The sequence below is a fragment of the Brienomyrus brachyistius genome, chromosome 2, assembly GCF_023856365.1.
Source record: "Brienomyrus brachyistius isolate T26 chromosome 2, BBRACH_0.4, whole genome shotgun sequence".
NCBI lineage: Eukaryota > Metazoa > Chordata > Actinopteri > Osteoglossiformes > Mormyridae > Brienomyrus > Brienomyrus brachyistius.
This window is the reverse complement of record NC_064534.1, coordinates 15,805,278-15,821,383: the sequence shown is the minus strand read 5'-3', so window position 1 is coordinate 15,821,383 and position 16,106 is coordinate 15,805,278. Positions and strand designations below refer to the sequence as shown.

The window sequence follows — 16,106 nt, the reverse complement described above, 5'->3', positions numbered from 1 at the left end:
CTGGATGCAAGAATTATATTTATTCTTCTAAAATGCTGATCAAAATTTATACAAAAATAATTTTCACCAAAAAAAACCAAATATCTTAAAACAAAATTTGACTTTATGTCAAATATTAAATTTTAAGGTCAATTTCTGTCATAAGTAAAAAACGAAATGCAGGGCTTCTCCAACTTGATGACCTTCACTGATAGATTTTTCAGACAGTTTCAGCCAAGCAGTAAAATCAGATATCAATTTATCTGTCTGTTGTCCAGACCTCTCTGAACGTCTCAGAATTGTCCCTGGCATATAACCAGATAAGCCCAATTCTGACAGCTTATTCATTGAATGCTGTTGTCATCATATATATATGTGTGTGTGTGTGTGTGTGTGTGTGTGTGTGTGCGTTGGTATTCCTATCTTTATGGGGACATTGATCTGTATACACAGTCACCTTATGGGGACCAAAAACGTTATGGGGACAAAAATCTAGGTCCCCATAAGGGAAACCATTAAAACATATTGGGGAGACTGTATATATGTGCCTTACAAAGTTTTAGCTTAGGCCCATAACGAACGACCTCATCGGATCACACGGTTCACACGGATTCTCTATGTTGCCACCTGTAGTCAGGAACCGGAACTTTTTGGGGGTGGGGCTTGGCCGAGCCTTACACACATTTTGCAAGCCTAATTTATGCAAATCACGGTACCGCCCACTTAACGGAGGTGTTTGCGTGATTTGCGCATGTGCAATAGCTTTGAGAGGTAAGAGCACCGTAAAGTTTTGTTCTATTAAGCAATTATAATACTTATCTTTCGAGTAAAATAAATAAGATTAAATAAACAATAAATGTAGGTGTGTAAAAAAGTGGCTGCTATGTTAATATTTTCAAAAAATTGTTAAAATGGTGAAACGAGAGCTGCGTTATGGCGAAGTGTAGTTTTATCTGACCATTAATGAGTTTTCAGCACCACGGGAAGTAGAAACATAGACGAAAGGAAGATTCTACTGCTTTTACACGACCAAATACAGTGAAAGGTAAGTTTGTGATTATATTTCTTGTGTTTTAATACGTTATTTATAATTAATACTTATTTATAATATATAACAATGCTAGCTGACTAGCCAGCTGAGTTTACATACACCTTATCAGATTTACTAGTGTGCTAGATTGGTTAAGTTAATAAGACGAAACTAATATATTAAATTGGGTCCTGTAGCTGGCGTGTGAATGCTTAGTGTAATACCCACATATCTAACTAGCTTCATGTAATGTAGTTAGCTGATAGCCATTTTCGGTTTCCCAAAAAATCGAGCGAAAATTGTCATCGGTGTGAGTGACGGGTTCAGCCTCTTTGGAGGATATTGGTGCACAGTTTCCTGGGCCAAGCACAGTTCCCTAGTTCCTATTATTATTAATAGTAGTAATAGTAGTAGTAGTACTACTGGTAATCTTTAAAGCGCTTCACGGTGGTTTGATGTATCGATGCTCCTTTTAATCTGATTCTCGAAACACTTCGGCTGAGACGTGATAAGTCTGTAGAACGGTTTATTAGAACAGTCATTAGCATGCACGCATAGTATGTTCTTAAACCGGTATGTAAATTGAGCAGAATAAAGAAGATATGTTCTGCAACCCCTTGCTTACTGCACGTCTGCATCACGCAGTTACTCAGTATAATATAATGTAGACATATGATGGACGCTATACGAGCTCGAATAGAAGATGGACAGTGTATGTACTGGTATAGAAGATCGATGCAATGCGGTTTTAAAAGAAAAATCCTGCAGTTGCCTGTCCTGTGTTATGAACCAGTCAGGTTCATAATTAATGTTGCATCTAAAAAAGAAGGTATAGAATATATATAGAAGGTATATGTTTAAGAAATAAACATATAGTTTATTTCACTTCTATATGTTGGAAAGAGGGTGCAGTGTTTAGTGCTGCTGCCTTGCAGCAAGAAGGTCCTGGGTTCGATTCCGGGTCCGTTCTGTGTGGAGCTCGCACGCTCTCCCCATGTTTGCTTGGGTTATCTAGGGGCTCCGGTTTTCTCCCACAGTCCAAAGGCGTGCAGGGTAGGCTGGTTGGTGCGTCTAAATTGGCCCTGTAGTTGTGTGGTGTGTTGGCGCCCACCCAGGGTTGGTCCCCGTCTGTGTCCCCCCTGCGACTCCAGTGCAGATTATGGTAATGGATGGATGGATGGGTATTGGAAAGATAGGGTCTCATCTAACTTTGCGCATGGTAAGAGAGGAGCTGGGTTATACTAGCAGTAAAGGACAGAGTACAGGAAAACGGGGAACATATCTATTCCTCAAGGCGAAGGTGTATATTTACCATTCTGCAAGGTAAACAACCCCATAAGACATTTAGGCTACAGTGACATTTTTTTTAGTACCACACAATATCAGGTTCCCCATTTTGGTTTACAGTTGAGTTTCGTCAGTTATTTAAAGGATTTTCAGAAGTGGTAGCCTGAGAGAATGATAAATCTTGAAAGTATGCTTTTGATGTATCTGAACATAAGAACTAATAAAAAAATACTATTTCGTTAATAACTTTTCAGTTACGATTCGAGATCTGTCAAACTAATTTTTAATAATTTCCTAGCAGTTTGAAATGCCACCACGAATCAGCCCACTTAAGGATGCCATTCATTACGTTGTTTCAAAGACTGACAAAACATGGAAATTAGATGTGAAGTACATCAATGCAGAGAAAGGTAAGGTGATGTCTGACATGATTTTTCAGTTAATAATTACTTGCATGCAAAACTGAAGCTTTGCACTAGATGCTGATCAGATAATGATTGTATCATTATCTGATCAGCATCTAATGCAAACTTTAGGGTATCATGAGGTACCATCTGTCAAGGTCAGTTTTTGTGTAATTGGCATGAATTAGCTGCAAGATTTGGTAATTTATACACATAATAGGTTCATGTATATGACCGATGAGCCCATTTATATACATTTTACACACTCACCAAGGCCAGCGAGTGTTAGGTTGAAATTATAATTGATTCTTTTACAAAACATTAAAAACGGGTTTCCCAGACCTGAACACATGACCAGGGCTAATTGGATAATGGTAGAATGCATAGGTTTTCCTATTTTATTAAAAATGGTTTTGTTGTCTATTACAGGCCGTGGTATATTTGCAAAGGGTTTGATTTGCAAAGGAGATTTTGTTGTTGAATATAGGGGAGAAATGATAAATAATGCGGAATCCCAGAGAAGAAGAAAACTTTACCACCCATCATGTACTGCATTTATGTTTGCGTTCAAGTGGAGAGGGAAAATGTATTGGTAAGACTTCAATTTGCAAATAATACTCCTTATACTAAATTAATAGAAACTCTGATCTTGTGGTGATATATTGTTATATTTTTATTTCCTGTTTTCTCATGTTACCATCTTTTTAAGTATTGATGCCTCTAAAGAAGATGGATCCTTTGGGCGGCTAGTTAATGATGACCACAGGCATCCAAACTGTAGGATGAAAAAAATTGATGTGAATGGAAACCCGCACCTTTGTCTGTTTGCACTAAATGACATTAATGAAGGAGAAGAGATTTCCTATGACTATGGAGGTGACGACTGCCCATGGAGAAAACAAGTATGTCACACAGTGTACAGAATATATTGTAGTGTTGCAGAATGTTTGAGAAAGGCTTATGATTGAATGGAGTATATATTAATCAAATTTATCACTATTTAAATAAAAAAAACTGACGTGGTAAAATAAGAATGAAAATGAACATACATAAAGAAACAAAATCAGTCAAGTAGTATCAGAATTATCTTAGCATCACCTGAAGCTGCAATCCATGATCAACCTCTAAGATAAATGACAATCTTCTAACAGAGGAAGAGGCACTAGAAAATCAAATCAAAGTTGCTAATGTTCTCAGAAGCTGTTAGATAAGATCAGTGTTTAAGAACCCAGTAATAAATATGGCCAATGTTTAGTTCCTTTATTTATGAAAATTTACCTACAATCTGAATAAAGGTAGTGATGTTGATAGTCATATGAAAAATATTTTCAGCCTAGATTACAGCTAATGAAGTAAATGCAAGTCCTAATTATTTAATAAAAATGTTACATTTGGTTGAAAAAACAGCTGCTAATATAAATTTAGAGGAGTCCATTCAGTCCATTTAAAGGCGTAGATGAATGAGCAAAGTACAAAAAATCACCAGCAGGTCCATTGTGTCCAACCAGTCACCTGGTTAAGTATCAAATACTTAGTTTTGTATTATGTATTTGGAATAGTGAAATCTCATTTTTTTTTATTTGTCATTATAAATGTGTTTTCAGGCGACCAGCATTACAGCTAATGCCATGGGGCCGGACGACTCTCAACCTTCCCTCTTGTCAAAGACTCCGATATATGATGCTACTGGACCAAACAACACACCTCAACAGGAACATTCATGTCCATCGCTTCAGATTGAATTCTAGTGTCTCTTTTTATGTTTCTCTACTTTAGGGGTGAGATTTTAGCTTTCACTGGGATCGTTATCTTTGGTAATAAGTACTGTATTCTAGGCACTCACGACGTCCCCACAACACACCTGCAGTTGGTGTGTGACTACAAAATGTTTGTGATAAATTGGGCAGAACTGGTCCCCATAAGGAACAGTAACACTGTGTGTGGAATGTCCCCACAAAGCATATTTCATTCAAGATGTGTGAACACTGACAGAGCTGGACTGGGCAGGAAAAGATATTTTATAATAAATTTGATTTTTTTATTTCCTCTGACGATTGTCGGCATGCATCTCATCTTTTCTTGTAGATTTTGTCTGTACACGTAGTCTGTCTGTCTGCATGTTATGGAATATTTACTTCAAATTGACAATTTGTTTTCAGTGTTTTCATTATCTGAATTTGTCATTATAAATGTGTTTTCAGACGACCAGCATTACAGCTAATGCCATGGGGCCGGACGACTCTCGACCTTCCCTCCTCTCAAAGACTCCGATATATGATGCTACTGAACCAAACAACACACCTCAACAGGTACATTCATGTCCATCGCTTCAGATTGAATTCTAGTGTCTCTTTTTATGTTTCTCTACTTTAGGGGTGAGATTTTAGCTTTCACTGGGATCGTTATCTTTGGTAATAAGTACTGTATTCTAGGCACTCACGACGTCCCCACAACACACCTGCAGTTGGTGTGTGACTACAAAATGTTTGTGATAAATTGGGCAGAACTGGTCCCCATAAGGAACAGTAACACTGTGTGTGGAATGTCCCCACAAAGCGTCTTTCATTCAAGATGTGTGAACACTGACAGAGCTGGACTGGGCAGAAAAAGATATTTTACAATGAATTTGATTTTTTCTTTCCTCTGATGATTGTCGGCATGCATCTCATCTTTTCTTGTAGATTTTGTCTTTTGCTAATGCCATGGGGCCGAACGACTCTCGACCTTCCCTCCTCTCAAAGACTCCGATATATGATGCTACTGAACCAAACAACACACCTCAACAGGTACATTCATGTCCATCGCTTCAGATTGAATTCTAGTGTCTCTTTTTATGTTTCTCTACTTTAGGGGTGAGATTTTAGCTTTCACTGGGATCGTTATCTTTGGTAATAAGTACTGTATTCTAGGCACTCACGACGTCCCCACAACACACCTGCAGTTGGTGTGTGACTACAAAATGTTTGTGATAAATTGGGCAGAACTGGTCCCCATAAGGAACAGTAACACTGTGTGTGGAATGTCCCCACAAAGCGTCTTTCATTCAAGATGTGTGAACACTGACAGAGCTGGACTGGGCAGAAAAAGATATTTTACAATGAATTTGATTTTTTCTTTCCTCTGATGATTGTCGGCATGCATCTCATCTTTTCTTGTAGATTTTGTCTTTTGCTAATGCCATGGGGCCGAACGACTCTCGACCTTCCCTCCTCTCAAAGACTCCGATATATGATGCTACTGAACCAAACAACACACCTCAACAGGTACATTCATGTCCATCGCTTCAGATTGAATTCTAGTGTCTCTTTTTATGTTTCTCTACTTTAGGGGTGAGATTTTAGCTTTCACTGGGATCGTTATCTTTGGTAATAAGTACTGTATTCTAGGCACTCACGACGTCCCCACAACACACCTGCAGTTGGTGTGTGACTACAAAATGTTTGTGATAAATTGGGCAGAACTGGTCCCCATAAGGAACAGTAACACTGTGTGTGGAATGTCCCCACAAAGCATATTTCATTCAAGATGTGTGAACACTGACAGAGCTGGACTGGGCAGGAAAAGATATTTTACAGTGAATTTGATTTTTTCTTTCCTCTGATGATTGTCGGCATGCATCTCATCTTTTCTTGTAGATTTTGTCTTTTGCTAATGCCATGGGGCCGGACGACTCTCGACCTTCCCTCCTCTCAAAGACTCCGATATATGATGCTACTGGACCAAACAACACACCTCAACAGGTACATTCATGTCCATCGCTTCAGATTGAATTCTAGTGTCTCTTTTTATGTTTCTCTACTTTAGGGGTTAGCTTTTAGCTTTCACTGGGATCGTTATCTTTGGTAATAAGTACTGTATTCTAGGCACTCACGACGTCCCCACAACACACCTGCAGTTGGTGTGTGACTACAAAATGTTTGTGATAAATTGGGCAGAACTGGTCCCCATAAGGAACAGTAACACTGTGTGTGGAATGTCCCCACAAAGCATATTTCATTCAAGATGTGTGAACACTGACAGAGCTGGACTGGGCAGGAAAAGATATTTTACAGTGAATTTGATTTTTTCTTTCCTCTGATGATTGTCGGCATGCATCTCATCTTTTCTTGTAGATTTTGTCTTTTGCTAATGCCATGGGGCCGGACGACTCTCGACCTTCCCTCCTCTCAAAGACTCCGATATATGATGCTACTGGACCAAACAACACACCTCAACAGGTACATTCATGTCCATCGCTTCAGATTGAATTCTAGTGTCTCTTTTTATGTTTCTCTACTTTAGGGGTGAGATTTTAGCTTTCACTGGGATCGTTATCTTTGGTAATAAGTACTGTATTCTAGGCACTCACGACGTCCCCACAACACACCTGCAGTTGGTGTGTGACTACAAAATGTTTGTGATAAATTGGGCAGAACTGGTCCCCATAAGGAACAGTAACACTGTGTGTGGAATGTCCCCATAAAGCATATTTCATTCAAGATGTGTGAACACTGACAGAGCTGGACTGGGCAGGAAAAGATATTTTACAGTGAATTTGATTTTTTCTTTCCTCTGATGATTGTCGGCATGCATCTCATCTTTTCTTGTAGATTTTGTCTTTTGCTAATGCCATGGGGCCGGACGACTCTCGACCTTCCCTCCTCTCAAAGACTCCGATATATGATGCTACTGGACCAAACAACACACCTCAACAGGTACATTCATGTCCATCGCTTCAGATTGAATTCTAGTGTCTCTTTTTATGTTTCTCTACTTTAGGGGTGAGATTTTAGCTTTCACTGGGATCGTTATCTTTGGTAATAAGTACTGTATTCTAGGCACTCACGACATCCCCACAACACACCTGCAGTTGGTGTGTGACTACAAAATGTTTGTGATAAATTGGGCAGAACTGGTCCCCATAAGGAACAGTAACACTGTGTGTGGAATGTCCCCACAAAGCATATTTCATTCAAGATGTGTGAACACTGACAGAGCTGGACTGGGCAGGAAAAGATATTTTACAGTGAATTTGATTTTTTCTTTCCTCTGATGATTGTCGGCATGCATCTCATCTTTTCTTGTAGATTTTGTCTTTTGCTAATGCCATGGGGCCGGACGACTCTCGACCTTCCCTCCTCTCAAAGACTCCGATATATGATGCTACTGGACCAAACAACACACCTCAACAGGTACATTCATGTCCATCGCTTCAGATTGAATTCTAGTGTCTCTTTTTATGTTTCTCTACTTTAGGGGTGAGATTTTAGCTTTCACTGGGATCGTTATCTTTGGTAATAAGTACTGTATTCTAGGCACTCACGACGTCCCCACAACACACCTGCAGTTGGTGTGTGACTACAAAATGTTTGTGATAAATTGGGCAGAACTGGTCCCCATAAGGAACAGTAACACTGTGTGTGGAATGTCCCCACAAAGCGTCTTTCATTCAAGATGTGTGAACACTGACAGAGCTGGACTGGGCAGAAAAAGATATTTTACAATGAATTTGATTTTTTCTTTCCTCTGATGATTGTCGGCATGCATCTCATCTTTTCTTGTAGATTTTGTCTGTACACGCAGTCTGTCTGTCTGCATGTTATGGAATATTTACTTGAAATTGACAATTTGTTTTCAGTGTTTTCATTATCTGAATTTGTCATTATAAATGTGTTTTCAGACGACCAGCATTACAGCTAATGCCATGGGGTCGGACGACTCTCGACCTTCCCTCCTCTCAAAGACTCCGATATATGATGCTACTGAACCAAACAACACACCTCAACAGGTACATTCATGTCCATCGCTTCAGATTGAATTCTAGTGTCTCTTTTTATGTTTCTCTACTTTAGGGGTTAGCTTTTAGCTTTCACTGGGATCATTATCTTTGGTAATAAGTACTGTATTCTAGGCACTCACGACGTCCCCACAACACACCTGCAGTTGGTGTGTGACTACAAAATGTTTGTGATAAATTGGGCAGAACTGGTCCCCATAAGGAACAGTAACACTGTGTGTGGAATGTCCCCAGAAAGCATATGATGCATTAAACATACAGTATATGGAGAAAAGTTTGTCAACACTTGAAAATCACACTAATATATGGTTCTTCCTTAAACAAAGTTGGAAGCATACAATTCTCTATGGGCTCTGTATTGTGCTATCTTGTTTTGAAAAATGTTCTTTTTGCACAGTACTTTTTGATAAATCTCTAACGTTAGTCTTTCACAAAGTGGTTAAACATGACCCATCTTTGTCAGCCTTTTTTGTGTGTTTTGCAGGCAACAAATTCAAAGTTTGTTTATATTTATATAATGCAATCAAGTTGGTCAGCCAACATATTTTGGCCATAACAATTCTCAGTTCAATTTTCTTAATTGCATATTTTAAATTGCATTTTAGAAAAGTTTCTTTTTCCAGATTTTTCTTTATTTTTAATTTCACTAATTATAGTGCCAAAGACTGTGTTCCCAGATGACTTTTTTTCCCCACAGATTCCTAGAGGATACTTTGTAATTGAAACTACTATTTCAAATATTGTTTATATGGTTGCTTGTATTTACAGATTGCCAATGAAGATGAGGTTTTTGTACCAAGACTCAGACGGACTAAAAGTATTGAAGTAAGTTCTCTTTCCAAAAAAAAAATGTTTACTAAACTGGGACTTTGTTTCAGTCAACAGTTATTTTCAGTATCAATTATTCATTGGATTATATTCTTAATTGATAAATTATTTGGTCTATAAAATACCAGAGAGAAGTGAAAAATGTGCATCACTTTTTCTTTGAACCTAAGATGTCATCAGATGTCTTTGTTAAATCAGCTGTCCAAAATCCAAAATAATATGGTGAAAAGAAACGTTATCACACTTACAAAACCTGCAAAAATTAAACTGAATCAATGATTAATTTATTATCAAAATAGCTGAATTCATTTCTGACAATTTACTGATCGAATAATTATTACTTTGTTGTATTTTTAGATGAAAGACGCTGTTCCTGACAATTCTGATGAACTTTATGATTCCACATCAGGGAGTAATGATGATTATATTCCAGATACCACTTGTGAAAGTGACAGTGGAAGTGAATACAGCTTTAAACAAAACCTAAGGACCAAGAATCAGTCTTTTGATTTGCTTGATGTCTCTGGTTCAGTGAGTTCCCAAGTCTGTGACTCGACAACCCCAGACAAAATGACTTATGATGACCACAACCTTGCATCTGAAGTCACTGGAGCAGAAGAAGAACCCTCTTCAAGTCAGAATGTAAATGACATCATGGTTGTTAAGGCATTAAAAAAAAGAGGAGGGAATAGAATTTACAACAAGAAACACTATTGCTTGTATTGCTCTAAACCATATTCTAAGATCGCAAGGCATCTAGAAGGTGCACATGAAAATAAACCTGATGTAGCTAAAGCTCTAAGCTTTCCAAAGGGTTCCAAGGAGAGGAAAAAACAGCTAGATTATATTCGTAACAGAGGAAATTATGCTCACAATGCTGCTGTAATGGAGTCAGGAAAGGGGGAACTAGTGCCATTTAGGCGACCTCATAAAGAAGTGCAGGGAAAGGAATTCATGCACTGTGCATATTGTCAAGGTCTTTTTACAAGAAAGGTTCTTTGGCGGCATATGCATAATTGTAAACTTAAACCCGGATCAGTCACCTCCAAACCAGGAAAGAACCGTGTTCAGTCCATGTGTACATACACAGGGCCTGTGCCTTCACACGTAAGTAAACAACTGTGGGGAGTAATCGGTGCCATGAATCCTGACCCAGTCACAGATATAATCAAAAATGACCAAGTCATTATTGCTCTTGGACAGCACTTGTTAAACAAAGGTGGACCATCACGCAAGAATCAACAGTATGTTCGAGAGAAGATGAGAGAAATCGGAAGGCTGATTTACAATGCCAGCAAAGTGACCACCTTAAAAAAATTGGAAGATTTCATAAATCCAAAGAACTACATGGACACTGTCAAAGCTGTCAAGTTTACATGTGGGTATGACAGTGAAACAAACAAGTTCTTAATTCCATCACTGGCAAACAAACTTGGAAATGCCTTGGTTAAAGTAAGTAAACTTTTAAAAGCTCAGGGTTTAATCTCAAACAACAAAGAGCTTGTTGAGAATGCCAGTAAGTCTCTAGATGTCCATCAGCAAAAGTGGAATGAGATGATCTCAGCTACTGCATTGAGGAACATCAGTGAAGCAAAGTGGAATGTGCCCACTCTCATGCCCTTTACTGAAGATGTCCAAAAAATGCATGCATATCTCAATGAAATGCAGGATAACTGGTACAAATCGCTCTATGAAAATCCCTCTGTAAAAGCCTGGATTGAGCTTACAAAGGTGTGTATGACCCAGATCATTCTCTTTAACCGGCGCAGGGAAGGAGAGGTGGCAAGCATGCCCTTATCTGCATTTTTATCGAGAGACACCTCTGATCCACATCAGGATGTGGACTGGGCTCTGTCTGAAGTGGAAAGAAAACTTTACAGACACTTTACACGGATTGTCACCAGGGGGAAACGTGGTCGCCCAGTTCCAATTCTATTGACTCCAAAAATGCTGTGTGCATTAGAACTCCTTGCTAAGCAGAGAGGGGCCTATGGGGTACTAAAGGACAATCAGTATATGTTTGCGAGACCAGAAGCTATCACACATTTCCGAGATTCTGATTGCATCCGTGGATTTGCCAAGGTGTGTGGTGCAAAATGTCCTGAATCACTGACATCTACCAGACTGCGAAAGCATGCTGCAACCCTTTCAACTGTGCTGAACATGACAGACACAGAGATGGACCAGCTGGCCACCTTTCTTGGACATGACATTAGAATCCATCGTGAGTTCTATCGACTCCCTGAGAAAACCCTGCAACTTGCAAAGATCAGCAAAGTTCTAATGGCACTCGAGCAGGGAAGATTAGCTGAGTTTCATGGCAAGAACTTGGATGAAATTCAGATAGATCCAGATGGTATGTTATTTGACTTTTTTGTTTATTTTTCTGCTTGCTATCTATTCTTTTTGTTTAATCACATTGTTAAGCTGTACTTCGTATGACTTCCACAGAAAAAGTTCTGGACAGTGATGAGGAAGACTTCCAGGAGAAATGTCAGGCAGATTCATCAATTATAGATGGTATGTTTTGTCACTAGTTTAAGTCAGTAAATAAGTTTATTAGAGTATTGCTTTAATTGAATTTGTTATTTAGCTAACTAATGCCAGGGGCATATGGACGTATTAATTGGGACTTGAAAGCTACAATTATAAAAAAAAAAAATAATAATCAAACATAACATCACGAATTGGCCCTTGTCAAACTCACTCTAATCATTGAACTTGCCCATTTTTTTCCTACTTCTGACACATCAACTTTGAGGACAAAATGTTCTCTTGCTGCCTAATAAATCCCATCCACTATCAGGTGCCATGATGAAGAGATAATCAGTGTTGTTCACTTCACCTGTCAGTGATCATAATGTTATACCTGATCGGTGTATATGCTTAGCATCTTGCACCTAATGATACCAAGCCTGTCACTCTGGTTTTAATCATGGTTCTGGTTTCTTGAGATTTGCCTGCCTCTGCCTGTTTACTGACTATGATTCAGCTGTATATTTTGGATTTTTCTGCATATTTAATAAAATAATAGTTTACTGCATTTGCATCCACCTCCAGCATCTGCTCTGAATGTTGATTATTTTCCACAGAACCATCAGCAGAGGAGATACTTCCTCCTACCGAAAGGAATGAAATGCCGCCACCACCGTCCAAGAGACATAAACCACTACCATTAGATGATACATCACCGTCAGTAGTCAGTACTGTGAGGCCTTCATCCAAAGGTGAACTCTCTACTCTTTTGTTTGTATTTGCGGAGGTACTGTCAGTGTCTGAATTAAACTAGAAATGGCTAAATGTTGTAGCAGCCAAATTGCTTTAAATGAATGCTTTGCTGCCAAACTGTTGTTGTCCCAAGCAGCTCTACATTATTCTGCCCTGTCTGAAAATCACAATTCTCAGAAATCCCTCTGTACCATTTGATGGGGCTAATTGGTTGTTGCTCGACTCTATAAGCTGCTTGAAGTGGGACTAGTAACAGTAACTGTTCTAATAAATGAAACATTAGTAATAACTAGCCCCTATATCAACCACCTGTCCTGGCTGTTCACAGGGTGCTGGAGCAATTCAGTGTGAATGACTGGATAACTTACAGCATTACTCATAATGTAGAAGCAACTCAACTTCAAGTAGCTTTAATATAATTTTCTTGTTACCAAAGCTAATATAGCTAAAGCGGTACATATTAGTACTTGTATGATGGTTGTACAGTATACCAAAAACATTATAATTCTGTGTAAACCATAAATAACAGAATACAATAATTTGCAAATCTCAACCTATGTTCAATTGAATACAATACAAACACAAAATATTTAGTGTTTATACTGATGAACCTGATTTTGATACCTGCAAAATGCTTAAAAAAAGTTGGGACAGGGGCATGTTTACCTTTGTATTACATCACCTTTTCTTTTACCAACACTCAGTGAGCCTTTGGGAATTGTTGAAGTTTTGAACAAGAAATTCTTTCCTATTCATACTTGATACATGACTTCAGTTGCTCAACAAACTAAGGTCTCTGTTGTTGTATTTTGGGTTTCATAATTTTCACACATTTTCAAAGGGTGACAGGTGTGGTCTGCAGGCAGGCCAGTTTAGATCCAGCGCTCTTTTACCAGCAAGCCACACTGTTGTAACACGTGCAGAATATGGCTTGGCATTGTCTTGCTGGAATAAGCAATAACGTCTCTGAAAAAGACATCATATGGATGGCGGCATATTTTGCATTCAACATTAAAGGTACTTTCACATGCCATGAGTGCTAACACACCAAGTGGTAACCACTGTGCTATCCTTGCTTGTGAAGAACTGAGCCTTTCTTTTGTATTCAGTTGAATGTCGGTTGCATTCTGTTTTTATTTATGTTTTACACAGCATCCCAGTTTTTTGAAATCAGGGTTGTAATGTCTTATATAATTACTATACACACTATATACAATACTAATACTATACTAGATGGATTTATCTAGTGGATCTTTAATGTTCATAAGAAGATACATACTGTTGTTTCTTCTTAAAATTTGACAATATAATTCTATTCCTAGGTAAATGCAAAGAATTTTACTTGCTGCATGTATGCTGATATAGAATTTAGCAAATTATATCTGATTTACAGCATTACTAATTAGTTTTTCTTACCACTTTAAGGTAAAGTGACCCAAAAGAAGAGACCCTGGCAGCAGACAGAGGTGCAGGCAGTGGAGAGGCACATGAATCGGTTCATCATATCTGGTATTGTGCCAGCAAAGAGCGATTGCGAGAGGTGTTTAAGAGCGGAACCAGAAGCTCTTAAGCAAAGAAACTGGGAGAACTTGAAATTCTATGTGTATAATCGCATCACGGCCTACAAAAGGGAAATTCAACGTAAATAGGGTTAAAGTTACGAATTCTCTGGTATGGCTTTTTGTTTCCGTTTGCCAGTGATTTGGAAAGGTTCCTGTTTTAAAACTCAGTCAACAGGAATTTATTTGCTTTTAGATTCATTTGACTTCATTTGGTGAGTTTGTGAAGTTGAATTCCTAAAAAGTTGCAAATTTTGTAGTTTAAATTTAAGCTTAATGTCATGGCAGTTCTTGACCGTTTGACGTTATATATATATATATATATATATATATATATATATATATATATATATATATATATATATATATATATATATATATATATATATATATATAAAATAATAGCCAAAAATGCCAATGATTTTGACAGGTTTCTGTTTTATATTAGGAAAGCCTATCTGAAAAATCAGGCAACAGGAATTTGATTGCTTTAGATTCATTTGACTTAATTTGATGAGTTTGTTTGTGAAGGTGAACTCATTAAAAGTTGCAGATTTTGCAATGTTAATGTCGCGTTCAGTGTCGTGTTGTGTGGAGTTCAATCTGTGTCTTATTATAATGGAAGTGTGGTGGAATTTACCACCAGAAGTCCAATCTTCTCTACACCCAACAATATGTAATAAACCAACATGTTGTATTCAATAATGGGGACCTTCAAAAGAGAGTTTTTTGAGCCTGGGGGGTTGGGGGGATGTATGTTAATAACCATGCAGATGTGTTTACCCTGCCATTGAGTTTTGCTAAATCATTGACTTTTACACTTGTTAGATTTAGAATATGTAAGGAATAATTGACCGTTGAATTATTAGAAAATAATTTCTCCGCTTCGCGTCGTGGCCGCATTACCACCTTGGGTGTGCATTATTTTCTAATAATTCAACGGTCCGGAGTCAATTATTCCGCTTATACTACGGTTGCCACACCTCAAGACATCGATCAGATGATATATTTCAAGGGATTCGTCCGGTTTTTCTACTTAAATCGCTATTGTGAGTAGGATTATTTCTTCCGCATCTGTCATGTTGTTGTTTTTGTTAGTCCTGTGTGCTGTATAGGTACTGTATGCTAATTTCCGTTATTACAGTTAACTATGCGAAGTGATATGGAACTGTAATGCGGTCAAGAGAGCTACCTGGAACTACATTCGCCGTTCGTTTATCTGAAAATAATTGCACACCTCAGAACGTTCGTCAGCCAATCAGATTCAAGCATTCAACGGTCCCGTAGTATAAATATTTTTAATTGCCTACAGTTAAACAATAGGACAGAGGACACAAAAGAACTCCTCATTTGTTAGAGAAACATAGCAATTAAGTATTTATAATTTCTTACTATGAGTAGCTAAAATATTTCACAGTACTGTGATTGAGTAGTAGATAGCTGATGCTGGATGGTTGACTGGTTAAAAAATATTTAGAATGGCTGTAAAACTGGCAAGTAAAGGTTTAAAGGTTTGACTTCTTTGGGTCTGATCCTTTGTAAGTGAATGTAGCCTTTAACTGCTTCACCTATTAATGTTCACTTCAATCACACTGATATTCTTAACAACCCTAGGTTTTCAGTCATAACTAAATGTCTTAACTATTATTTTGGACAGTTATTTAATATGATTAATCACTCAGAGGAAACTTCAGGGTTACACGAGACTGAGGAAAACTTTGTCTATGCTGATGTGTTGGAGGAACACGGTTTACTTACCACAAACATTTGGCGTTTAATTTCAGTATGTATAAAATACATGGCTGGAAACATATAACAATTGACTGTAGAGTGAAAGGAGAAAAACATTGTGATGTGTGTTGAATGCATATGCATATATAATATAATAATTTATCTGAGGATTGCCTTCATATAGGTGCTCATCAATTAGTAACAATTATAGTTGCAATGTCCCCACTAATCAAGGAGGAATTTGTGTGAATTATGCAAATCAGGTCCCCACTAAATATATTGGA

At 38.0% G+C, this 16,106-nt stretch overlaps 1 protein-coding gene across 23 annotated transcripts; it reads left to right on the top strand.

The window, feature by feature from the left end:
- The first annotated feature begins 361 nt into the window (after positions 1–361).
- LOC125717126 (uncharacterized) lies at positions 362–14,377 on the top strand. Of its 23 annotated transcripts, none has more exons than XM_048990111.1 (17): positions 362–1,024; positions 2,598–2,706; positions 3,130–3,292; positions 3,410–3,602; positions 4,902–5,009; positions 5,382–5,486; positions 5,859–5,963; positions 6,336–6,440; positions 6,813–6,917; positions 7,290–7,394; positions 7,767–7,871; positions 8,360–8,467; positions 9,245–9,301; positions 9,662–11,660; positions 11,756–11,824; positions 12,397–12,531; positions 13,958–14,377. In XM_048990111.1, exons 2-17 carry the CDS (start codon positions 2,604–2,606, stop codon positions 14,179–14,181), a joined length of 3,789 nt encoding a protein of 1,262 aa, XP_048846068.1. In that variant the 5' UTR covers positions 362–1,024; positions 2,598–2,603; the 3' UTR covers positions 14,182–14,377. The 23 variants fall into 23 exon arrangements, with proteins under 23 accessions (XP_048846068.1, XP_048846063.1, XP_048846073.1 ...); XM_048990106.1 differs by having other exon boundaries at positions 2,595–2,706; positions 13,958–14,376; XM_048990116.1 differs by lacking the exon at positions 5,382–5,486 and having other exon boundaries at positions 2,595–2,706; positions 13,958–14,376.
- The last annotated feature ends 1,729 nt before the right edge of the window (positions 14,378–16,106 follow it).

Excerpts from the sequence above, each read along its gene's own strand:
- LOC125717126 (XM_048990111.1), top strand. The coding sequence starts at position 2,604 with ATGCCACCACGAATCAGCCCACTTAAGGATGCCATTCATTACGTTGTT. Across the intron at positions 3,603-4,901 it reads ACTGCCCATGGAGAAAACAA|ACGACCAGCATTACAGCTAA; the intron begins GTATGTCACACA and ends ATGTGTTTTCAG. Across the intron at positions 5,010-5,381 it reads CAAACAACACACCTCAACAG|ATTTTGTCTTTTGCTAATGC; the intron begins GTACATTCATGT and ends CTTTTCTTGTAG.